At 47.8% G+C, this 23,641-nt stretch overlaps 6 protein-coding genes across 6 annotated transcripts; 4 read left to right on the top strand and 2 right to left on the bottom strand.

Annotated features, from left to right (window-relative positions):
• Positions 1-563: 563 nt before the first annotated feature.
• Positions 564-3,185, bottom strand: BO79DRAFT_219911 (grainyhead-like protein; the record flags this gene model as incomplete). The annotated part of the gene is made up of 5 exons (XM_025683470.1): positions 564-886; positions 938-2,232; positions 2,293-2,814; positions 2,951-3,085; positions 3,172-3,185. The coding sequence occupies 5 exons, from the start codon at positions 3,183-3,185 to the stop codon at positions 564-566; spliced, it is 2,289 nt and encodes a 762-aa protein (XP_025537418.1).
• BO79DRAFT_37228 (uncharacterized protein) lies at positions 3,118-3,637 on the top strand. The gene has a single exon (XM_025689142.1). It carries the CDS (start codon positions 3,245-3,247, stop codon positions 3,596-3,598), a length of 354 nt encoding a protein of 117 aa, XP_025537417.1. The 5' UTR covers positions 3,118-3,244; the 3' UTR covers positions 3,599-3,637.
• A 558-nt stretch (positions 3,638-4,195) lies between these two features.
• BO79DRAFT_270779 (uncharacterized protein) lies at positions 4,196-5,753 on the top strand (the record flags this gene model as incomplete). Its single annotated transcript, XM_025687309.1, has 6 exons — positions 4,196-4,257; positions 4,437-4,536; positions 4,682-4,686; positions 4,883-5,061; positions 5,106-5,205; positions 5,350-5,753. The coding sequence occupies 6 exons, from the start codon at positions 4,196-4,198 to the stop codon at positions 5,687-5,689; spliced, it is 786 nt and encodes a 261-aa protein (XP_025537416.1). The 3' UTR covers positions 5,690-5,753.
• A 4,695-nt stretch (positions 5,754-10,448) lies between these two features.
• Positions 10,449-11,959, top strand: BO79DRAFT_219909 (uncharacterized protein; the record flags this gene model as incomplete). The annotated part of the gene is made up of 11 exons (XM_025683469.1): positions 10,449-10,459; positions 10,522-10,562; positions 10,609-10,635; positions 10,671-10,706; positions 10,776-10,855; positions 11,198-11,241; positions 11,324-11,368; positions 11,585-11,636; positions 11,691-11,706; positions 11,741-11,750; positions 11,791-11,959. 11 exons carry the CDS (start codon positions 10,449-10,451, stop codon positions 11,957-11,959), a joined length of 531 nt encoding a protein of 176 aa, XP_025537415.1.
• Positions 11,960-13,776: 1,817 nt separating this feature from the next.
• BO79DRAFT_37194 (zinc metalloproteinase family protein) lies at positions 13,777-16,773 on the bottom strand. The gene is made up of 5 exons (XM_025689141.1): positions 16,259-16,773; positions 16,104-16,199; positions 14,276-16,013; positions 14,089-14,215; positions 13,777-14,030 (listed from the first exon to the last, which is right to left on the bottom strand). The coding sequence occupies exons 1-5, from the start codon at positions 16,568-16,570 to the stop codon at positions 13,934-13,936; spliced, it is 2,370 nt and encodes a 789-aa protein (XP_025537414.1). The 5' UTR covers positions 16,571-16,773; the 3' UTR covers positions 13,777-13,933.
• Positions 16,774-21,209: 4,436 nt separating this feature from the next.
• Positions 21,210-23,053, top strand: BO79DRAFT_199299 (uncharacterized protein). Its single transcript, XM_025681412.1, has 2 exons — positions 21,210-21,543; positions 21,653-23,053. The coding sequence occupies exons 1-2, from the start codon at positions 21,484-21,486 to the stop codon at positions 22,661-22,663; spliced, it is 1,071 nt and encodes a 356-aa protein (XP_025537413.1). The 5' UTR covers positions 21,210-21,483; the 3' UTR covers positions 22,664-23,053.
• The last annotated feature ends 588 nt before the right edge of the window (positions 23,054-23,641 follow it).

The following is a 23,641-nucleotide window of genomic DNA, read 5'->3' as shown; positions in this document are numbered from 1 at the left end:
CTCGGTATGCCGGTCTGAAAAGAAAATAAAGAAACGCAACAACAGCAGTGAAGTAATTCCGACAAGAATGGACAGGGTATCTATCGTATTCCTCGTACCTCAACCAGATCCTCGAAATTACAAACCAGATAATATCATCAAGAAAAATCGAACCATTGCCGGGGCCGTGTATCCCCAAACCCAGACGACATTGCCGACAAGGAAAAGTTTAGGATATCGTCAATGATACAACACACAAAGATAAAGACACCAAACAAAGCACGTATATGGCGACAGGGTATCATTGCTCGGGAACTCGTGTATTATTCCCTATCCAACGAACGCCCCGTAGATTGATGCAAGCAATCCCAAACTCCGAATATGAGGCATGCGCTTGAGTAATGTATGCGAACAAGCGTACCTCATGCCACGCACCAGGCGCCGAAAAGACTGAAAAGACTGAAATCCGTACCGAAAGAAAGAAACCCCTTGTTGAGGGTTGAGACAACAAAAATGTTAGACGAAAGTGAAGTTTGCGAGTGACGAAGGACGAAAAGAGCGTCGTGATTTGCCGAGCGGCAGGATTAGTAGCTCAATTTGACCTCAACGGCTGGACTTATGTTTCCCGATCCCGTAGCTGCTGCGGTCTCGAATGATGACGCCTCGGAAATCTCGACAACCATGTCTTGGCCGTCTGGGAGCTCGCGAACGACATCATCATCTACCATTATTTTTAGGCCGTTTTGCTTGACGTGGAGAACTCGTACAATGCGCTGAGGGTCGATGCGCTGCTTCATGGAGATCTTCTCCATTAGATCGCGAACCGTCCGTTCAGTCAAATAGACGGCCCGGTAATAGTCATCCGAACGCTGATCGTTGCGTGGGAATCGTACGTAGAAGCACGCGACTAGGAATGGGTCAGTTCGCGTATCTTTTAAAGGTTACAAGCTTAACTTACTTGGCTTTACTGGACGCTCCGCGGGGGGTCGGTAAGTTGGGTCAATGTCTACCGCCTCTATGAATCCCATGGGCGCGCTACCGTCAGTCGAAGCCACTTTCGGTACCTTGACGGGATGCTTTAGTGTGACCTTGTCGCCCAGGACTTCAGAGCACGGGCGCGAGTTCTCTCGAGATGTGCTCAGGGATCCATGGTACGCCGAGTCATAGAACATGTTCGACTGGAGGTTGGTCGGGTGGCATGGCGAGTTTATTGAGATGCTACTGCTGGTGGGCGAAACGGCATGCAGGGATGCGCCATCAATACTGAAGCGGGATCCACGGCTGTTCTCCCGTTTGAGGAATTCCCGCGACTCGGGGAGCATGACAGGGAACAAGTCCGGGTCGTCTTGCTCCTCGCCCCGCAATCCCAGAATGCTTACCGGTCGCGTTGACGTGAACATGTCTTGCATCAACGCGAGCTTTGCATGGAGATCGTCCTCCAAAGACATCTTGCCAGGGCCGTCCTGCGAGCCCATAGACCATGTCCGTTTGTGCTTGGTAATCTTGGCCGGGCGCGGATCGGCACCCTTAAGTGCAATGGAGCCATTGCTACGCTTGCGCTTCCCGTAGTTACCGGCGCCCATCTCGGCTTGAGCAATCTGTTGTCGAAGTTTCTCGATGGTCTTCTTGACATGAGCGACGTCGTTGGACAGCTTCCGCTCAGCACCATGGTCGCGGAAAAGCTTGACCTTGCAGTAGCACACCTCCGATTCTTTGCCCGAAGTTGAGCTCGAATCGTCAGGAGAGACCATCTCTGTCTTTGCGCACAATCTGACCGGAATACCCTTCACACCCTTAGAATGGCTAAAGTCCGTCGACAAAAAGTTGAATCGAACCGGAATCGAGCACTCCGAAACTCCAGTTGACGGGTTGAGTGTCCAGGTGACGCAGAAACCATCGAACGATGAGCTCTCGAGCTGGATTTGCCGGTTCTTCGTGTCTTCAATGCCGCCTTGTATGGGATCGACGTATTCCACTGCTTGGAGCTTTCCGCCTCGTTGATGCGCTTCATTGGAACCCCGACCTTCCTTCCATAACTGCCAACAAGCAGCCGGCTTTGCCCTCTGCTCATCTTCTTGGAAAGACACACGGATGAAGGTACGATATTTGATCGGTTGCGTGGTCATGGGCGGCGGAGTAGAATCAATCACGGAAACTGAGTATGCCTGGCCTTTATTGAGATATGTGACTGGAATCTCGGCTTGATGGTTGATCATGGCTGTGGGAGCGCGCAAAGTGACATGATAGCGAAACCTGTAGCGTCCAGCACGGTTAGCGATCGAACAAACATGATGAAAAGGGTGGAGCGCTCACGTTTCACCTGGGTTGTGCATACTCGCTTGATCGTCCTGAATTGTTGACGTAACGTAGTGAGAAGACGCATTACCCTGCATATCCACATCATTTAGAGAGAGTTCTTCGACAGATTCGTCCATGGCATCGTAACCTGCATCACTCTGAACGAAAGCACCGGGCGCAAATGCTGGCTGCTGAGCAAACGGTTGGGGGTTGTGGAAGTGTGGCGGGATGTACTGCTGGTCAAAGTGATCGAGGCCCAAAGCTGCAGTGCCGGGGTTGATGGTCGCCGCGGAGATCTGCTGCGGAAGAGAGAGCGGAGTAATCATGCTCAAACCCATGCCAGGGGTATGCAAATCTCCTGCTTGGCTGTGGTATACTGCACCCAGACCACCTGAGTTGGGAGTATAGTAGCCATGTGGCTGTAGTGGGTTCACATAAGAGACAGCATTCGGATCGACAAAAGGCGCTGCAAAACGCATATCTTCCGTGGCGCGGGGTGTAGGATCATTGAGCTTCATATCGTTGTTCATACTCAATCTGGCGCAGAAATATCATGTTAGCTTTCGCCCAAAGATTTCTTCGAGCTCCAAAATAACCAACACAATGATGAGAGAGAAAAGAATAGATTAAGGCAGATACTGGGGTATCGAAAAATGAAAAAGGGCGTATTTACCTAGCTGGAGTGATAGGTCCAATGGGCATCTGACCGAAGCGCGTGGCATTGCGGTGAGTGACTGGGGGAACAACGTCTGAGAAGGTTTTTTGGAATCTCTGGATGAGCTCATCGTCTGGCTTTTGAGAATTCTTTCTGCAAGGGTGGTAGTCCGGTTAGCATGAGAATGGCGGGCGACTCGTCGACAAAACGCAGCATCGGTATTCAATATAGCGACGTACCTGTTGCGGAACATCATCGACACGGTCGGAGGTAGTAAATTGCTTATTCCGTTGTGGTATTCGACGGCGCTTGATGATTTATGGAGAGACGTGGAATCCAGGAGAAAACAAGAAGGCGTTCGAGGGTGAAGGTGGCATTCGGATCGCCAAGCGCTATTCGATCCGGGCCTCGAAGTTATTCGGAGAGGGGAGGGAAGGGCGGTGGTTGTATGTATGTATACGTTTCCCGATCCGTTATTTTAGGAGTGTGGGAAAAAAGCATGTAATTCTGAAATGCGGTGGAGACGGCTCAAGTGTCACATCCCAATCACGGTCTATCGGGGGGGATGGTAGCGATCGCAGGGATTGCGACCACAAAGTGGGCGGCTTCAAGATGATATCGAGGATCGCGAGGAGCGGAGACAAAGAGAGGAGGGGGTGGGAATAATTTGGGGAAGAGGTCCGAGTGGTATTCGAAGACGAGAACGGGTTTTGGCAGGTATTGGGTTTATAGCGGATGCGCCCCTTACTCAGAGATCATATGAGAGGCGGCGGTGGGAGAATGAGGACGACTGCAAAGGGAGAGAGGAAGAGAGAAGGAGAAAGAGGAGAGAGAGAGAAGAAGAAGAGGAGAGGAGAGGAAGCGACAGGCGAGAAAGAAGATACGTATGCCGTATAAAAATGTACAGGAATAGCGGGGAGGCGATAAAAGGGTAAAAAAAGAAAAAGAAAGAGGAAGAGGAAGGGGAAGTAGTACTTGAGGGCCCAAAGGAGGGGAGGAGAGAGTGTGGAAAAGAGGAAGGTGATGATGAATGTTGGGGGAGTCTGCTGGAACTAGACGGTAAGACAAGCCCCCAATAATAGTTCGGATGTAGGGTGGATATGGACGCTGAGAGGATGAAGCCGAGTACCTCTCAACTAAGAGGGAGCAAAGCAATCCGAAAAGATTTAGCAAGAGATTTCTTTTTTCTTTTCTTTTCTGGGATCGGAGGATTTGTGGAAAGAATGTGATAGTTATTAATAAAAGAAGAGAAAAAGGGACCACATGGGAGGCGTGGTGACGTGCAATAATAACGGTTGGTTGAGTGATAAAAAAGCGCAAATGAGGTAGGTATGAAGGAAACCTTCCAGAAACTCTTCTGTCCCTTTCGGTGCTTTCTCTTTCTTTCTCTGTCGGTTCCTGCTATTCTTTTCCTCTATTTAATCCACTTTTCTTTTCTTTTTTCCTTTTTTTTTCTATTTTCTATTTTTTTTTTTTTTCATAAATATACTTTTTGGAAAAGTAGATTAATCTCTGGGTCAGTCTCCGAGATGATTTTCTGGGTCGGACTCAACCAGAAGAGACCCAGGATCAGTGGGGAGGGTGTGAGGGGTGGTGTGGATCCGGTAAATAGTAATATCCCGTCGTATTACATCTGTATTTTACCATTCGCATATACAGCTGTACTTTACGGTTTCTGTATTATACCACAACAATAACTACACCAGAACTACTTAGTAGTTGTTATAAGCACTACTACTGGATAGCCAGCAAAGGTAGTATAGGGCTCCCAACCATTTCTGCCACATTTCAATAAATCCCCGGCAGTCATAATAACCTGTTCCTCAACATTCCAAACGTTCGGATCATCATATCTCCTCTGCTCGGTTATCCTGCCTTGTGAAACCAGCGCAGTCTGGACTCTAGCGGGTATAGTAGTCCCCAAGACCAATAATACACAAATAGGTATAGAGGCCACCACCTGCACCGATCATTAACACCGAAGCGACCACGATACGGTGTCAGTCCATACAATGGAACCGGGGCCAAGACGCCAATGAAGTGGGTTCGAGCCGATTTCCGATTTCCCAATGAACAGGCACATTTACTAAACTCGGGTCCTACGTCATCCTCCCAAGAAACAGAACACAGTAAGAGCAGTGCACTGACAGCCCCATGAGAATACAGAAAAAAGTCATTGACTTGCCATGCGCCGTGGGCTATGCCCAGCCCTACACAGTACCTGGGACACTTCATGGGCGGTACCTTAGCAGTCAACGATCAGCCACAAGACTGTAAGCCCATCCCAAGCCAATGGTAACTCAGGCATCCATACAGATGTGGCAGTAGTGGTTCTTTTGAGTTGGACGTGCGTGTAAAAGTACATACCTTCTCTCCCTACTCAGTTAGGTTACTTAGTTACCTATATCCTCTTTCAGTATCTATGGCGCGGCTGTGAACCGCGGTTATTATGCACAGCGTACCGAATACTCACCTCAACAACTACGACACTTCCTAATACACTCTGCCGACAACATACACCTTTTATCTTCATGGAAAGAAAAGGAAAAGGGAAAGAAATGGAACATTCCCGAGGCCGGTAGCGGAGGACAACAACAACAACAGCAACAGCTCACAACAACACTAATCCCGGTTTTGGAGGAAGGGTTATCTCCTTCCCCTCTTTCCTGTACATACGCGAGGGTGCTGCTGCTGCTACTGCTTCTGCTACTATGCCCGCTCACTCCCAGCCTCGCGAGTATCCGGTCGCGGGTCTAAAAGAAAAGAGGTATCTAGAAGCATCTTTTAGTTTTTCCACCTTCCTACCCCAATTCGTCCACATTGGGTGGAGCCACCAAATTGACATTTAATTTAAGAGAAAAGAAAAAAAGCGGACTATTGCCGAAGTAGGCATTCGGCCAGACCAATTCAGCCTATTGATCTGCAAGCGTTATCACATGGCACCAGTGTCATTATATGATTGACGGTGTCCGCGTCCTGGGTAGGGTAGTAGCGCTCCTCCCACAGCCTATCTATCTATTCTGACAACGCATCTTCACTGGAATCAGTATATACGGTCTGCGATTGGTCTCACATTATCCCATACCGACATGGGACATGGAAGTCTAAAAAGGAAAGGGATGAGGGAGCAGATGAGATGGATCACACACATAACTGCGGGCAGCTGGGTTCCAGGCTGACTGACTGACTGACTAACTGGCCTTGGACAGTGGAGGACGCATGTATATGGAGAAAAAGGAGCGCGGTGGGTAAATCCTATCAATGCGTGCTTGGAAGTGAAACATCCCGACTTCCTTAGCGACAGTTATGGAGTCGAAATGGAGTCGAAAGCTGGGCCGGGAGCTTATTCTGTCGTGCACGGGGTCTTACTGGGGAGTATCGAACCATGAAGCACCCGCCAACCATGGATATGGACAATTATGACACAAACCTGCGCCAAGCACAGACGCACAAGGTTTGGTTTCACACTGCTTGATGCTGCAGGTCAACAGAAGCAAATTAAATCAGTAACTTGGTAGGTTTACGTCTCAGAGAATATCATTCTTCTCACCGACCAGAGCTATGGGACTCTACACTTTTTGCGAGCATCGACGGCTGATACTGTATCATACTGTGTACAGGGATTGTATGAGAAATGTAAAGGGATGTAGGGCTAGACCGACGCCGATTGCTTGGGATGATGTCCCGCCAATCAGAAACATGGGATGTCGGTCCCCGGGTCACATCGGACGGAGTTCCTCAGAACCTTATTACCTAAACAGCCGTGTCGTTGGCCTGGGGAATGCGAAAGTGACACTCCCGTAGTTAGCCTTAGTCAGCTGGGCTAAGTTAGCACCCTCCTTACACACAATACTCAGCCAATACCAATGAAGGAGACACCTGAAGAGAAATAGAAAGCAGAAAAGCTACTAAGGCACCGACCAAACGGAGCTCGTCTATGAACGCATTGGACTCCTAATCTCATGCTGACCATGGTCAGACGAAACCACCAAAACATAGAAATCTGTTTCCTCTTTCGAAGACAAGAAGCACAAGTTACGTCATGCGTCTCAGGGGTACCGGGGTGAGAGAGAGGAGGGGGGGCTGACAGTTCATGCCTGCCATCTGGAGGAATTTCAGAACTGACAATTGCTACGGGTATAGTACCCTGGTTACCTGGAGTGGAAATGATAGGTTCGGTTTAAGCAGAGTGTCGTGCGATAGAATTCATGACAACGCTCGCTCTGATTCGTTGGACGACTGCTCCGAGTCAAGGGGAAGGAAGATAGACCCGCCACATATGCACCAATCGTTGATGGTTTACGAAGACGGCCAGTCCCCAGATTACATCATAACATTCAGGAGTTCCTTTTTTCTTTTTTTTTTATTGCTGCGCTGCTTACACAGTCACTAGCCAAATCCCTTTTTAGCTCACTACTTTTTTCGGCTTTCCCCACCAGCATGCGCAGGTGCATTGCGCATTGCGCATTGCCGCATTTCTGCTTTGAGATTTGGGGTAACTACTAAGTAGTAGTACTACTTTGACTAACGTCATGGACGGGATCGGTCTAGACGCGAGCAGCATAGCACAACACAGCACAACACACAACACAACACCAGTAGATGAGATGATGTTATGCTATTATGTTTCAACAATCCCGCAGATGCAATGCGACGCGATGCGATGCAGTCTCTGTCCGATGATAAACTAAGTCAATAGTCCTGCCACTGACTCAGTCGGTGTAGACAGCATGCATGAGATGACAAGTAAGTAAACTGTAAGTACTAATTAATCCCTTTACTTTTGACCAGTCGTGATCCAGAGATCTTCAATGAGGTGTATATTGTGGCTGCTTTAGTATGTTTTGGACTCCAGTCCTTCCCTTATCGCGGGGCCCATTCTCCCCCTGTCATGCTGTCGCTTATCTGTCTGTCACTGCCATGATGCTAGACTGATTGGATAGTGATTGTCAGGAGACTTGAGACTTCTATCATGTCGTATTGAGAAACAGGTTTAGATTTGTGCTTGAGGTGATCTTCTGTTAGAGAAACCTACTAGTGATGCTAATCGCATTTGGATAGTAGAATATATATATTTATCCCAAGTCACCATGAACTCGGACTGCCGCCATGGTAATGGTATGATAAACAACACGAACAACCAAATAAAAGACCACAACAACAGCAACTCCGAAACCCACGAAATATCATGAAATCACACCACACAACAACTCAAGACAGAACTTGAAGAACTGTAAGCAGCAAGGCACACACAGACACACCTACCTACAACCCGTCTCTAAGCTCCTACCACACAGTCCAAATATGTAGTACTACTCGACGAAGCAATCTTATTCGCGGAAGCTTCTTGCGCGGCTAACAATCCTTCAGTTAACTAAGTCATGTCGTGCTGCATGACAACATACATGCTTGCTTACATCAACTACCACTACACCCCATAGTTAGTACATAACAAAGGTAATCATGCCCGCATTCGGTATGTTCAATGCATATTAGTCCTGACGAAATGAAGAAGATAAAAAAGAAACTTTATACATACATGACAGATAACAAAGGTATAGACAGACAGACATGACTTACATACCTTGCAGAAATGACTGAAGAACTGAAGAAGGTTCATAATTCGTGGGTGGTTATCCGAGAGAATTGAATATCCGACGGAACCGAATACCAATTGATAATAATTGATAAAAGAGGAACAAAGAAAGGAAGAATAAATGGTTAGTAGTACAGTCCCTCAAACAACACGGGAGAACAGTAGTTACACAACCAACCCGAACATCCTCCCACAACTGCCGTAGAAAATATACCACGAACCAAGAAACCAACCACCAAACACCTCCAGTGGGTTCTAAACCCGGAATCTGGAACAACCCACCTACATAGTAGTAGTACCTACCCGCTCAGCCCAGCCCAATTAAGATTCAACAGGGGATTAAAGTGGAAAAAAACAAACGGCACGGATGGACAATCCGACGGACACGGGCCATAAGGGAATTGTGGATGCGAATGTGTGGGTTGGGTGTTAAGTGGTTCGTTCGCAACCCGCCAAGTCAAGATTTCTTACTTAACCTAGTTTACTTAAGGGAATGAATAACCGCATATATTCTCCGGAGGGGAAAGGGGGGTTACTACTGGTTGATGGAGGAAATGATGGCTTACATCAATCAAGGATTAAGAGGGAATGGTCCAATGCTTGTGGATATGTTGGATTATCATGGAGTAAGTAGAACTTACTAAAGTATCTACTTTTTATCTACTAACTACTAACTACTAATGTATAGTGGATGTCTGGGATGATGGAGAGAAGAAAGAAAGAATGGGGTCGGTGGCGTTGAGGTAGGTGGATGTTCTCCTCTTTTGTCGGTGGTTAGTACTACTACTAGTATTGGGGTAGGTCGATGGTATAGTAGTTGTATGATTTTAATGTACTGACGATGTATAGATGCTGGTAAGTGCTTTACGGGGTTTACAAATATGGTCTTGTTATTCATTTAGTGTTTGGTTTTAATTGTAGAGCGGGATTACGATGTCAGCTATGGCCAATTACTAACTACACTGTATATTAACTAAAACGGATGAAGAATAAACTTCAGCATTTGAATGTAACCACAATAAGTATTAAATGGGATAACTCACAGACCACAGCCAGGTAGACTACTAGGTAGGTTAGTACTTTTGTTAAAACTCAGAAAGAATTGAAAGTCCAGTAGGACGAAATACGTAAAAACTCAACCAACAACATCCAATACAATTCGCCAGCAACAATACATTCATCACTTTTATGAAACTCACCCGGCATTACCATCTCCGGCAATTGAAGCCACAAAAGCCCAGATGAGGCGAACAAGCAAGCGATGGGAAGGGAACAAGCGCCATGCACGACATGGATTCCCCAGTCAAATGTCAGTCATCCAAATTAACTACCCACCATTACCATCCCCGCGGAGAGTGAAAAAGTCATCAGCCCACTAGATGAACAATGAAGTAAGCCACTACTACTATGGCAGTGTGCTGCCACTTTTTCTGCTCTGTTAATTAATATCCTATGAAGTTCATGATAAGGCGTGTGAGGCTGTGTGATCCATGGTTCCGATCGAATCAGAAGAGGTCACGCACTCCCGCTCTCTGCCGTGTCGGACGGCAGAGAAGAAAAATGATGGAGGGGGAGAGAGAGGAAGGGAGGGAGGGAGGGGGTGAAGGTGCAGGGATGTTTTAGAGCGAGGGTGGCAAATATACTTAACTTGAACTAGTAGTGGAACTTTACTTTCTTTCTTTTCTTTTCTTCCCGTCTGTCTGTCTGTCTGTCGGTTCGAACGGAAGCGGGATCGATCTACTTACTGGTTGTCATTTGGAAATCAGATTGATTGAGTGATTGATTCGTTCGATCGATGCGATGACTTTATCATTACGTGTTGAAGGATGGGATCAGAGATCATTCTTTTCTATCTTCTATCTAATTGATGACTTTTGTAACTAGCGTAGTGTTTAAACCACTACTTGTGCCCGTGCTGAGATGGTCGAAAAGTAAGCAGGTGAGACATTTTACTCAATGCGGGTAAACTAAGTGGTACTTACTATTTATGTAGATTCGGGATTCGGGATATGCTTAAAAAGTACCGACTTATAGGTATTTTCTTTTTTGTTTTGCTTTATTTGCCTCCATGATGATTAAGTAAAATATGGCGTGCGCTTGGCGACCGGTATGTGCGTGATCATCTCGATACTTACTTCGTAGATCAGTGGGTGAGTGACAGGCAGACAGATACTTTATGTAAGTAGGTAGACGAGTTGGGGAGATCTACTGCTTACTTACTTGGTGACTTACATGATAGTTCCATAGTAGAGGACCCTATTGCTTACAGTAGCAAATCCATTAAGAATCTATTATTATTCTCGCTATACAATACCTACTTACTCTCCGTAAGTAAGCGAGCAGTAATTCATAACCTAGTGGCCACATACACTGCTATACATAGGGCAGAGGAAGAAGAAAAAGAAGAACCAGAAGATCAACCCCCCAACCAAAAAAGGAAATACACACCATACCACCATAGGCAGGAAATTCAATTGAATTTCATCTCCATCCCCCCAAGGGAAACTATTGTTCCATGGTTCATTGATAACTTGGGTGGTTCCATGAAACAAAATCTCCGGTCAGGTAGCAATACATACATTACATGTGACTTGCAGATGATATTGATCCCGTTTCGGGTAATAGCCCTTTTCCAACCATGTAATAACAACTACTGCTTCGGAATATAGATAGAGATTTGGACAGATAGAGGAGCGACCACTACTAGCAACTGGTAACTCTATTAATGTACCACCACGCGCTATTCTAAATCGATTTGCTGATAAATAATCCCATTGTGGCGTAGATAGTGACAGGACTAGTCCATTTTACTTGGCTTTATTGATCCGTAAGGACAAAAAGTAAGCAAGCAAACGCAACCTTCTTCTGCTTTTTACAAATCTTGACTTGCTCTCCTGCGATGATGATTTTCCCCTTGCGTGGAATCAATGTGGAATGTTCGAACGGTCGCGCTGTTCCATGCTTGATGCCCAATGGATCAATTTATTCAGTGCCCAATGGATCGTTTTTCTATCTTTTATTCTCCTTGTCCCTGAGAAGAATACTTGCATACATAGTATACTATTAATACTGGTTCCTACAATACATACGAATTTACCGAATTGCTGGGTCTGTCACTGGGATGAACATGTAATTACCGGGAAGTACGATGTAACTTAACAGAGGGTGAAGTGCTATAGTAAGTATAGTCAGTTCTATCTACAATAATATAGGGAGGAGTAAGTAAGTAGTAGATAGTTAGATATGAGTTACCTCTATCTAGATACTCCGTTCCGTTCATACCTCAAATCACATCAATTACTATTCAAATATACCCTCCCATCGAAATAACAACTACCAACCTCACCAAGTTACACTCTACCAGCAAAGCACCACCCCCAGAGTTGTACATATCCACACACCCAAGTAACTATACTATCCCAAAGAAGTAAAAGAAGCAGCAAGCTTTGACAGCCATTCGCCCCCAAGCTACACAGTACACAGCTCAAGTAACTAAGTAGCAGTGTGTAAGTAAGTAAGTATGAACCTCCATCCCGCACAGACACCCATCCATCCGTCCATCCACATCCATACCCCTAACAACCATCCCATCATATACTATACTAGTCCCATGAAGGAAGGAGCACAAGATGTAACCAAGCTAAGCCCGCCAACATGTAACGCGACAAAGTCTCTCATATCCTAAACTACTTACACAACTTACACCACTACTACTCTACACTGAGAAAGAAAAGAAAGAAGGTTTCCCACCAAGGCAACGGAAGCATAAGAAAACAGAAAGAGGAGGAGGTGGGGGGGAGGGAGGGCAGGTGACACACGCACACACGGAGGGTAAGTATTATTCCTTATTCCAAATGCCAATCCCACCCAACGCCACCCCATCATCCAGCATACTTGGCTGACTGGATGGCGTTCGGTATGGCTGACACGGGCCAGAACCATTGGTTGAGAGGGCCAAGGGACTAGGTAGGGTACCTGACGCCGTGGCTGAACCATAAGGCTGATGGATGGATGGGGGAGGGCGATCAAACCAAAGCGAAGGGTAGGTAGTAGGTATAGGTAACCAAGAGGTAAAAAAAACTAAGGGGGTGGCCACTTCTCCCACACTGTCAAAGGGTAAATAAGAAAAGAAAAAGAAAGGAGGGAAAAGAAATTAAGGTTGATTGATCGATCGATCGACGCGACTAGAGCAAGTAAGTAATAGCAGTACCTACCTAAGTAAATGACGGCGGTTGCAGAGTTAGGTTCACCGGTTGGAACTAAAAGGGGTAGTAGGTACTAAGTAGTACTGTAGGAGACATGTGATTGTGTATGTCAATGGATGGATGGATTTTTGGAAGAAGCAATAGGTGGCAAGGCGAGGGATATCATGGATAGAGTGAGAGATTTCGAGAATTGTTTTAATCGCTGACCGTCCATGACAATGTAGAGTGTGTTTGCAATATGGTCCAGGTAGCTCGTGGTCTGTTCCATTCAGGATGCATTGTACTGCCCCGACAAAAAATTCGGGATCCCTAATCCTAGCTAGATGCAAGTCATACGAAGGTATGATCGATCCCGATGCTATGCATATCATCCGTTGCGATCGCGATTAAGTGCAGCGAAGCTATACTGAATCGTTAGGCACTTGATGAGAAGCAGGTGATCTGTCACGGCTATGTCCTATCTCCGATGCATCTAGCCGCCATCAGTCGTTCTCGTTCTCTTTCAGAAGGGTCTGCTTGTCTGTCAAACATCTACAGCTACTAATTCAATAGGACGAATCAAGTGCCATTACTGGCATGCAATTATCTATGGGCCATTCGGCCAACTATCAATTATGCCCCCTAAACAAATATGTCCCCAGTATGATCGCCATGATCCAAGTCCCGCTTATTTCATGGCATGCACCGTGTGCTGACCCGTTCCATATATTCAGTAACAGTCCCTCAGCACAATGCTCGAACCGGCAAAGAAAAAGAGAAAGAAGAAGTGACAAAAGAAACGACAAGGAATGAAAGCCACCGCAACTCCCGGGCGCCGCCCAATGTAGACAGTCCAGACTCAGATGGCAAGCAGACAAGAAGAAACAAGAAATGTAATGACCTATAGACACGTGCGCGCTCAGGCGCGGGGCAATTAGACTGCGCTGCTCTAGTCTGCACGATTCCGCTCGATGATCGGCCATGCGGCTGGCCAACAGAACTTCGAGCTGGACCGAACTGCAGGTGACATCAGACGCAAGCGCTTGTGAATCCATGTGCACATCCATTCGGTGAATGGCATAAGGCGCATGCCCAAGTTGAGTAATATGATATTGCTGAAACCTCCTTCGAGGTCAGGGCCAGGTGCTGCAAGGCGAGTCAATATGATCATGATCAGACAAGCGATGAAGCGTAGGTAACACTATGGTTAACATGCAGTGATCAATGCATGATAACCAGTGAGAAACCGTCGATCCAGGGTCCGCTGGTGCCGGAAATGCCGGCAATCTTATACCCAAGTGGGGGAATCAGAGTGTACCTGAACTTTTATTAGTAAAGCGGTCCTAAAACCAAGGCAGTAACGGGATTCTTCATACCCTGAGCCTCCCGAGGCGTTTCCATAAATGCCAGACTTCCTGCCCTGGCTGGTCAGAATCTCAATGCCATCAACCCACGCTCCAGCGCGAACGTAGAATCCAAGTATGATTTCGCCTCTCCGGGTATCTGTCGACTGTTAGACCATGTCCGAGCGTGAATCTTTCAGGATTGTAACAAAAAACTTACCGAGGACAAAATCATCCGGCTTCCCACCACGATTGCCGAAAAGCTGACTGGTAGCATCCTCGTAGAAGAACTCCAGACCATAGAGCGCATTATCGTGATATATCCGAATAGAGGTAAGGATCTTAGTCGACGACACAGAGGCACAGTCAAGCAGCAGCTGCTCCGGTTCACTACCTTCGAGCTGCGAAAGGCCCACTTTGTTCCCTCTGTACCCGGTATGACTCTTGGGAAGCTTGACCAAGTTCTGCTTCGACTTCAGGTTGCTGACCGAGTCAATGTTGTGACTCCCGAGGGCGCCAGAGTAGACGACCAAGCGGATGGACTTCTTTTTCTCTTTCTCGGTGCCATACACGCGTTGTCGCAGTTCGCTTTCCGTCACCGTCACCTGCCTTGGTAGCCCGTTGCTACTCGACTCGCTGTTCAAGTATTCGATAAAGCTGTGGCACACATTGTCACCTTCAGCGTAGAGTTCCATGAATGCGATACCCGTCGAGGCAGTAAACACGATTTTACCATTCTCCACAGGCCAAACCGAAACGCTATCATCCGAGCCCACAGGAGCATCGCCAGGAAGTCGGAAGCAGGGGTGGAACCGAAAACGTAAAGCGTCGAGCCGATGCCAGCTACACTCATCTTGAGGCAAGCACAGTTTAAGGCCCTGCGTCTTCGTCCGAGTCGCAAACGGTTCACGTGTGAGGAAAGTCCGGTTAAGACGAACATAGTCCCTGAGCATGATCCCCGACTCCTGATGTGGACATCCAAAAAGGTGTCCGACTTCATGGAGATGAGCACCAATACCGATATTGGCGGCTTCCCAGCTGGAACCGCCCTCGCCGGAATCGTTAGCCACATAGTCTGTGTCAGTCCTGGTGCAGTCCGACAAGGCGTCGACAACATCCTCCAAGCTGGTGGGATAGCTCTGCAGGCTGTGGGAGCCAAATATCGCTAGCTTGAGATCCCCTGTGCCTGAACCCAGAGCGGCGTGGCCAGTGATGGTCTGGGTGCCTACATCCCAATGGGAGTCGAGAAGCAAGACCGAGACGTACTGCTTCTGACCGGGTCGAAGACGGAAATGGTCTTTCACCGCATCTCGTGCGATGCGGAACAGCTCATCCTTGTGGGTAGCAGAGTCATTCTGCTGGGCGAGGTTGAGATCTCTGAGCTCTGCGACCGTCTTGTCGGTCCGAACAACGTGGACCTTGGCCTCGTTCCGCATCTGGCCATTGATGGCATCGCGGCGGCTCAAAGTGCCTGCTTGCCATTCTTCTTCGAACCGGAAACACCGACGGCCAAAGTTGTTACGGAACATCTGTTCGCTAGTGAATGCCTGCCACAGGTACGCCGCCATGCGGTACTTTTGGATCGCAGTTTCGAGACCATTTCCTTCCCGCTGTTGTCTCTCGGGCACGGCGTCGAATGTCCCATCGGAGTCCTTTCCAAGCAGAACGACGAGGTGCAAGGGCGGCGTATTAACCAAGGGAAGATAGTTGATACAGATATACGACGTATGGACGGTCTGATGCGCACTGCCGGAGGAATGTTTGGCTGTGACAAAGTCGAAGCGGAGGCGATTCGGGCCGGGAACCAGGTGCACCAGGGTCTTGAAGTGAGCAGATGTAACGGGCCACGGGACCGAGGGGAAGCTGTCCTGATGGTGGGAAACCGTTACAGTTCCGTCCAGCGGATGTTGTCTTGGGTCTCCTATTTGGCCATACACCAGCAGAACTTTTTGATGGACCTATCGGCGAGTAATGCAAGTCAGCTTTATTGCACCAATCGGTATAGTAGCCATAATCAGAGAATAAAAGAGTAGCGAAGGAGTACAAACCCAAGAGTTATCGGAGATGGAAATGATCCTCGGCGCATAAGGAGAGGAGGGAGTAGGTGACCGCACAGCCCCATTGACAGACATATTACTGCCAAACTGCAGCGAGCAATCAAGTGGTCAGCCTAGGAACCGCACCCAGTGTGGGTCTGACTTACATAGGCGCTATTCCGCTGCGACGGAGCTGTGAGAAGACCAGGGCGTTGGGGAGGCGCAGAAAGAGGAGAAACAGCGTTGTTGGAGGTGCCGTTGCTTTCGCTAAGAGATGGTAGATTAGGAGAAGAGAGAGTTGGCTTGATTGATGAGGGTGGAGTGAGAGAGCTGTAGGAGGCTGTTTCAAGCGTGGATGATGATTTTCCCGAAGTCATGTCCCCATTGGATTGAGACTCGTTGGACTTTGTCTCTGGTGCCGACTTGCTGGGGTGAAAGTTGGCTTTCGAGCGACGACGAAGCTGTTTGAACAACGGCATGATGGGTGGTGTTGTTGGTTGCTGTTGCTGCTGTCGAAGAAAGAAGAAGGTCGGAGGGCAGTGGTGGATGGGGCAGTAAGTATACCGGAGAAGGCAAGAGTGACCTTGCCTCGTTTTGCCTTTCTTCAGGAGGAATGAGCTGGACTCTTCCAATGGAGAAAACCAAGTAGAAAGTAATCTGCCAGGGATAGATGAACGAGCGACTGCGATTCCAACGCTTATTTCTTTTTCTTCTGTTGTTAACGGTTTCTCAATTACTTTTTTTTTTTTTTATCTTCTTTTCTTTTGTTATTTTTAACGAGAGATTCGTGGACAGCTCAGCGTTGACGACAACGAGAAGATCGGAGAAAGAGGAGAGCGACCGTTTGCGGCAGCGAGTGACGAACGAATGGCAGAGGCACCCCGCATCAACCAGAGTGGCATCCAGGAACCGGGCGAGGGTGAAAGTATAAACGAGAGGAAAGGTTGGAATGGAATGGAACGTCAAGTGACAATTGACTTAGCGGCAGTCCATTTAGCGAGTTGGCAGGTAGGATGAAATGGAATGATTGGGGATAAAAAAAAATTAAGAAATAAAAAAAAAATTTAGGAATGATCCTAGAAACAAGGAACGAGGGACTTTCCGAGGGGAAGAGAGAGAAAAGAGGGGAGGGAGAGAGAGAGAGGGGGGGCAGGACAGGCAGAAGGGGGGAGAAGGGAAAGGGTAAAAAAGGGAAAATAGGGAAAAGGAACAAACGAGAATAATTAATTGGCAAAAAGCAGCAAGCAAGCAAGCAAGCAAGCAGGCAAGCAAGCATGGAGACGGAGACAGAGAGTGAGAGAGAAAGAAATCAGGATGGAGTCGATTAGTGCCTGGACTAAGAGCTAATCGCGAACAATAATGTCATTGGTATGTGAGACAGCAAATAATAATGCAATCTCACCTGTCTCTAATCGGCGTAGGCGAAGGACCTAGATCCAGTTACTCCTTTCGAACGCAAAGCTTGTTCTGTTCTTTTCTTGTCTCATTGCGTGGCTTGAATTTAGTGAGCCAGTTAGTTACATACTACGACTCTCCGCTTGGTAGTTGGTGGTTACTGTCTTCGGTTGAAGCAAGATCTGACCACTAATATGATGAACTAAACTCGGCTGAACGACATTGATTATCGGCTCATCTTCCCTTCCAGCCTCCATCTGTTCCCACCTACGTAGAGAAAATCAATTCGAACCCGATCATCGGTCTTCGGGGAGGCAAGATTGTTTCCAAAAAAGCAACACATAAAAGCCATTCCCGTCCCGTTTCAAGGTAAACAGTGTGAGAGGTATACAGTAGAGAGAGTGATTAATGTGCTTGCCCACGATGATGATGATAATAATAATAATAATAATAATCAAATTATCGTTCTAAATATACTAATATAATAATGACGATGGTAATAATTAACACCAATTTATAAAAGAGAAAAAAAGAAAAAAGAAAAAAGAAAAAGAAGAAAAAAAGAAAAATTGGTCCAGGCACTAAAAAAACGCAACTGCCACTCTTGCAGTGGGGCGCATCCAGCTGCAGCTTCTTGTCCGTTGCGAATAGACAAGGATGTGTTACGTAGGCTGGCGGCCACTGGCCAACGGGCGGGAAGAGATAGCCTTCTTGGTTTCACCGTCTCACCACCCGAGACGGTGGAGCCAAGACGATCGCCGGCTATATTTGTCTCCGTTGGCGGTGCTTGCTTGCTACTTTGTTAGCCTCTGCATCACACTTGCTCCTGCGTGCTGACTAGAAATGTCCAGTCGTCGTCTCCAGCAAGTCAAATTTGCCCCCTCCTCCCCTCTCCCCCTCTTCCCCCCCCAAATGGGGCTTTTATCTGACCCTTAATGACCCTGGAGGGTTATCTACTCCCGGAGTAACTTGGAGTCTCAAATTTCAGGGTAGACCGGGCCCTCTGCAGGATGGCAAAAAGGGGGTACGTAGATAAGGAAAAAAAGATTTCTAGTCAAAATTGGCGAGGATGATAACTACCTAGCTAAAAGATAGGGACCGCGCAAGAGTCAATGCTTTTGTAGGGAGAAGAACTTGGGACCCCTTAAGTCTCACCAACACTAAAGTAGTAAAACCAAGAGTCTTATGTCCCCAGCACGTCCAGTGGAAGAGAGCATGGGACTGCGAGGACGGTACCAAGAACTTCGTCCCAAGCACAAACAAGTAACTAATTAGAAGTTGGCATCGGAGTGTGGTTGACATTGTTCTAATTATGTTTCGTCCTCTTTGCCCCTCCCCCTCTCTTCCTCTTCTTCCTTTTTCTTCGGCGTGAACCATGTTACAGCAATCAATCAGACTTCCCGTTTCCATGATGATGGCTTCCATGATTGCTTCCATGGATTTCTGCAACACGGAGTATCTCCGGCACTGAGTAAAGTACTAGACTAGCAGAGAAGGAAAATAAAAGGACGCCAGAGCCCCAACCACCCAACTACCAAAGGACTAAAGGACTAAAAGATTAGTAGTAGTGTAAGTTTAGTATCTAATTACTTAGTGTAAGTGGTGGTGCCTTCGGGAGTCGTCATCCCCTCTCCCCTTTCCTTATCAGCCACAGCTGCCAGTTTGCCTGGAAGGTCTGAGATTACCCGGAAGGGTTTAGACCCTGCAGCAAGAGACGGGGCCAGTCCGCATGAAGCAGAAATCCAGATCCATCCATCCCCAAACCTGGATGGATCCTGCTAATACCTCTCCCCGTTAGTATCTCGTTGGCTTCCTTGGGGGCTGTAAGTCGGCGCCGGAGCCTGCCACCTTTTCTGTCCCTTATCACACGCTCCCAAGTTGCTCGGACTGATTCGCTCCAATGCAATGTCATCATCCGTCCAAATCCTCGCGAATCTTCTGCATATCTCATGACTTCGGCATTGCTGTTTTGGTTCCTGTGGGGTTTAGTCCCAATCAGAACCGCCCGCGGACCTTTCTTCTCTTAGCTGTAGTAGTAGCACTTACTTAAGTGCTTACTCTGAGAGGCTTTGAGGATACTACTTCTCTGCTAAGTGCATGCTAGCCGCTCTTCGTACACGTCATGCTTTTTGCGTTCCCTGTTTCTCTGCTACTGGGGTCCCATAACCTCGTCCCGTGTCGCATTATCTCTAATTATCAGTGCTTTCGCAAGCTTTGGCTCGTCTGTAGTAAATCTCTTTTCTCTCTGGTTTTTCATTGCACGAGAACCTCCAGTCTCCACTATCGTAGGGCTGGCTTGCATTCCTCTGTTTCTCGTATTCCGCTGAATAATCATGGGCATTCGATCTGTTAGTTAAATGAGCTCCCGAGCTACAAAGGTAGCTAACGAGCAAACAACAGATGATCACTTCCCTTAAAACAGTGATCTCCACTAGCGGGTATGTCTCAACTCTCAAGAGCACAAGGCAAACACGGAGACAACTGCGGCAACAGAAGCAACGGGAAGATGAGTTTAGAATGTCGGGTATCACTGCTCGGGGTCCTACATAGTAGTACTGAACGCCCGGTCCAGCCAAACCCGAAGCGTCGCACTGTCGGTCCATAGCCGCCGCAAAGGCGTATTTACAATGATCCGCATGCTCCAGAAGAGCTTGCTCTGACGCCTACTTCATGACTTGCTCTCTGTTCCAGTCGAGTGATCTCCTGAGCCATATGACCGACACTCAGTCATTGACTGCCGTGTTCATTACACCCAGATGCTGTTGACACTGATTATCTGCATGACCTCCCCATCTGGAAAGTATAAGCAGCCCATGTGTAGAGATGCGTTGGACAAACTCTACTTGTTCTGCAGCGGGCATTCCCAAGAGGGAAGAAAAGTATGGTGTCAGTACGGAGTATACCTACGGTCGGCAGGCATCGATTAATGGAAGGTTTGTTTTTGTGTTCAATCAATTGATTGCTGAGGCAAGTGAGGGAGGAATTCCTCTCTCCACAATCGCACGGCTGAAGAAATGCTGCGGGCGAGACAAAGAGAGGGGCAAGAATGAATGGATCGGAGAATTCTGTGGCATGTGTCTGACCAGTGGTGCGCTGGTGCATTCCGAAATGATCGCAGGATTCATTGGTTCAGATTGGACGAGAGTTATCTGCCGGCGGCTTCAGAAGCGAGTCGCAGCGTCTCCTTGTGTATCTTTTTTTTCTGTATAGTATAACTTAAAAAGCCTTCACGAGTCGTGGAGTATAGGGGATTTATAAAGGAGAAGAAAAGAAAAAAGCAGAATTATGTCGATTAGGAGAATGAGATGCATCAATTATCAAGTCTGTCACCTGTAAGGAATTCAGCTGCTATTGACGGCGACCGGGGAATCCATCCGTCAGAGAGGGCAAAAAAAAACATCCCTTGGCTCAACTGGCGACGATGGCACCCTCTTTATCCACCACCCGCCCTCAATCTCAAATTGAAGAAACTTTTGGGCCCTTTCCGCATTCCCAACACAAAGACCGTTTTCCTTTGATGTTGCAGGTTACCCAGGCAGGCCCGGACGACTTTCCATACATACCAGCTATTCTCGCCGCTTCCGTGCCCGTGGGCGCTAAACGAAGAAGGGATTTCCCCAGAGTTCGTGGCTGCTTTAGGCCCATAGCCTCCCTTCCTTTTGCTGACCCGAACCCAAACTAACCTCACTAAAATCACCGACTAAACTTGCTCTGGTGAACTAACTACTGTTCTCTCTTACTCACTGGCTGGCTGGCTCGTCCCTCCGTTCACCAATCACCAATTGGATCCCATTGCAGACTCCTCCTCCTCCTCTCAGCCTTTCCTCCCCCTCCCTAGTGCACCACCGACTTGACTCCTCCACTTCGAACTTGGACGTGGTTTCAAGCCCTTGACTCTCCCAGGGCCCGCACTTCATCTGCCGTCGTCGGTCGATGCCCACTACCAGAGCTCTTCTATCGGCTGAATAGCGCTCCCTGTCCTCGATATTCCCGAGCAATGGCTCTTACTCAACCGTCAACTTCGGAGAGGACGATCCGCAAAATTGACATTGCCCAGGTATGTGCACCTTTCTTGCTCTGTATGATGTGGCCTGAAATTTTACTTTTACCCTCTCTCCCTTGTCCGTCCAAGCCAAGTCTAATTGAATGCGTTTCTTTACCACTAGGTGTCCCTTAGCCTCCAGGATCGGTTAGGCCTCGCCAAAGTCAAGTATCAGAACGGACGTCTACAGGCACTCGGGCCAAACCATAATGGCGGAATACAGGTGTGCTTGGGAAGTGACAGGCCGTCGGATTCTTCGTCGGAGGTCTCGCACAGTCGGAGTGAAACCCCATTGACTCCGCCTCCCTTGCCAAACTCGTCATATTCCAAGGAGCTCCCTCGATCATCTCGGAATAGACATGCAGCAACTTTCGATTCGAAGGCAATGCAGCCTATGCTGTCTGCCAGCCGAAAGCGTCTGCGATCCGACTCGATTACAGATCGTACGATCAAAGCCCCCCGGGTGTCTTGGAAGAGTTCACACCACCTGCCCGAATCGTCTCCAGGCTTCAACCGACAGCACCTGAACCGACACCTTCCCCTTCCCTTCATGTCAGATATACCCGAGTATTCTTCACCGGCGTATCCTCATCACTCAGAAGACGACAATGACCCCGACCTCCCCGTTCACAGTTTTCAGCATGTCAGCTCGATGGCAGGCTCTTCACCTCCCCGCACGCCTCCTCCGAAGCACGCCCGTCTATCCCGGAACGACCGACAATTGCGGCATGCAGACGGAGCAGATTTGCTTCTGTACCTGGCCAATTCCCCAACACCAGCCAAGTCTCAGCAGGTGCGGGATTTCCCACCGTCGACTCCTCCGAGTCAGCACGCCGCTCTGCCCTCGTTGACCCCGACTCCTGGGGGCGGCGGCGTCTTCCCCAACTTCGGTACCCCGAACCAACAGTTCAACTTTGCCGACTTTGTGAATGTGACACCCAGTCCGGCACAACCTCCCTGGGGCGGTCGCACGCCTGGAGGGCCCTCGAAAACACCCCTTGCCAACAAGGAGCGAAAGAGATCTAATCTCGACGGCCTGCTGCCGCCGAGTACGGACAGCCCAAGGAACCGCGGAAAGGGGCCTGCCATGGTCCTCCAACTCGGTGAAGAGCTGCGACCGGAAAAAAGAAAATAAATCTGGATGTACAGATTCTACCCTTCTTGTCTATGCATTTTCCCCAACCCCATTGCTTATGACTCCTAATGACTGTTATGTTCTACCCCCTACATACCCCGCCACTGTATCCAATGTCTAGTCAAATTTCCTTGTGTTATCCTGCCACGCCCTGTCATGGACCGGTATTATCGAAATAATGTACACGCCATCTGTCCATATTACATACCCCTTGCTCTTTATGCCATGTTTTCCAGAGGACTATTGGAAACTGATTTCCTTTGTGTGCAAACCATATCGTGTGACCCACTGTTCGGTTAATCTTGACATTCGTTGCCCTTCCCATCAACCACAGATATTCATGATATTGCTTCGATGAGCAGAATACAATAGTACACATACAGATACGATTATGCATCAAATACAACCAGTAATCAATCAGTACGCTACTGTAGAATCCGGTTAACCGAAGTCCACCTCATGACGTCTACACTTGGCAAACCGCGTCGACCTGTAAATTATCATCAGTCAGGAACGGTATCTGAAACCGAAAGTAAAACATCGATGACATTGACGTCACGCAATCATACATTCTAATATCCACAACCATATCCTCTAATCGCAAAAGACATGTAGTAATTAACATATATGTCTACACATCAATAATACTAATCCCAATACCCCTACCAAAACCAACAACACCCCCCACCCATTAAACCCACATCCTCCGTAAATCCGTAAAAAAACATCCCCCCCCCCCCCCAAAATCCCCTACACTGTTACATACAACACGGAAAGTAAGTAAACAACAAGACAGAATCACGAGGGAATACTAAGGTAAGACCCCGCTCCATCCGGAAAAGGAAAGGAAAAGAAACCGACCCGTGTGCGGCCAGCCACTTAGCTGAATGAAGTCTGCACAAAAAAAAGGAAAATTTGTGTTTACGCGCGACGCGTATGAAAGTTTAATTTGATCGTGTTGATTTCGCGTTCGGGTTA

Source organism: Aspergillus costaricaensis, assembly GCF_003184835.1.
Source record: "Aspergillus costaricaensis CBS 115574 unplaced genomic scaffold BO79scaffold_25, whole genome shotgun sequence".
NCBI classification, from domain to species: Eukaryota; Fungi; Ascomycota; class Eurotiomycetes; order Eurotiales; family Aspergillaceae; genus Aspergillus; species Aspergillus costaricensis.
Note: the sequence above shows the minus strand (reverse complement) of the source record. Positions and strands in the feature narration are given on the sequence as shown.

Coding starts and splice junctions, on each gene's coding strand:
- BO79DRAFT_37228 (XM_025689142.1), top strand. CDS start 3,245: ATGATTTATGGAGAGACGTGGAATCCAGGAGAAAACAAGAAGGCGTTC.
- BO79DRAFT_37194 (XM_025689141.1), bottom strand. CDS start 16,570: ATGCCGTTGTTCAAACAGCTTCGTCGTCGCTCGAAAGCCAACTTTCAC. Junction 16,014..16,103: donor CCATCTCCGATAACTCTTGG/GTTTGTACTCCT, acceptor ACTCGCCGATAG/GTCCATCAAAAAGTTCTGCT. Junction 14,031..14,088: donor AACGCCTCGGGAGGCTCAGG/GTATGAAGAATC, acceptor ATAAAAGTTCAG/GTACACTCTGATTCCCCCAC.
- BO79DRAFT_199299 (XM_025681412.1), top strand. CDS start 21,484: ATGGCTCTTACTCAACCGTCAACTTCGGAGAGGACGATCCGCAAAATT. Junction 21,544..21,652: donor GCAAAATTGACATTGCCCAG/GTATGTGCACCT, acceptor CTTTACCACTAG/GTGTCCCTTAGCCTCCAGGA.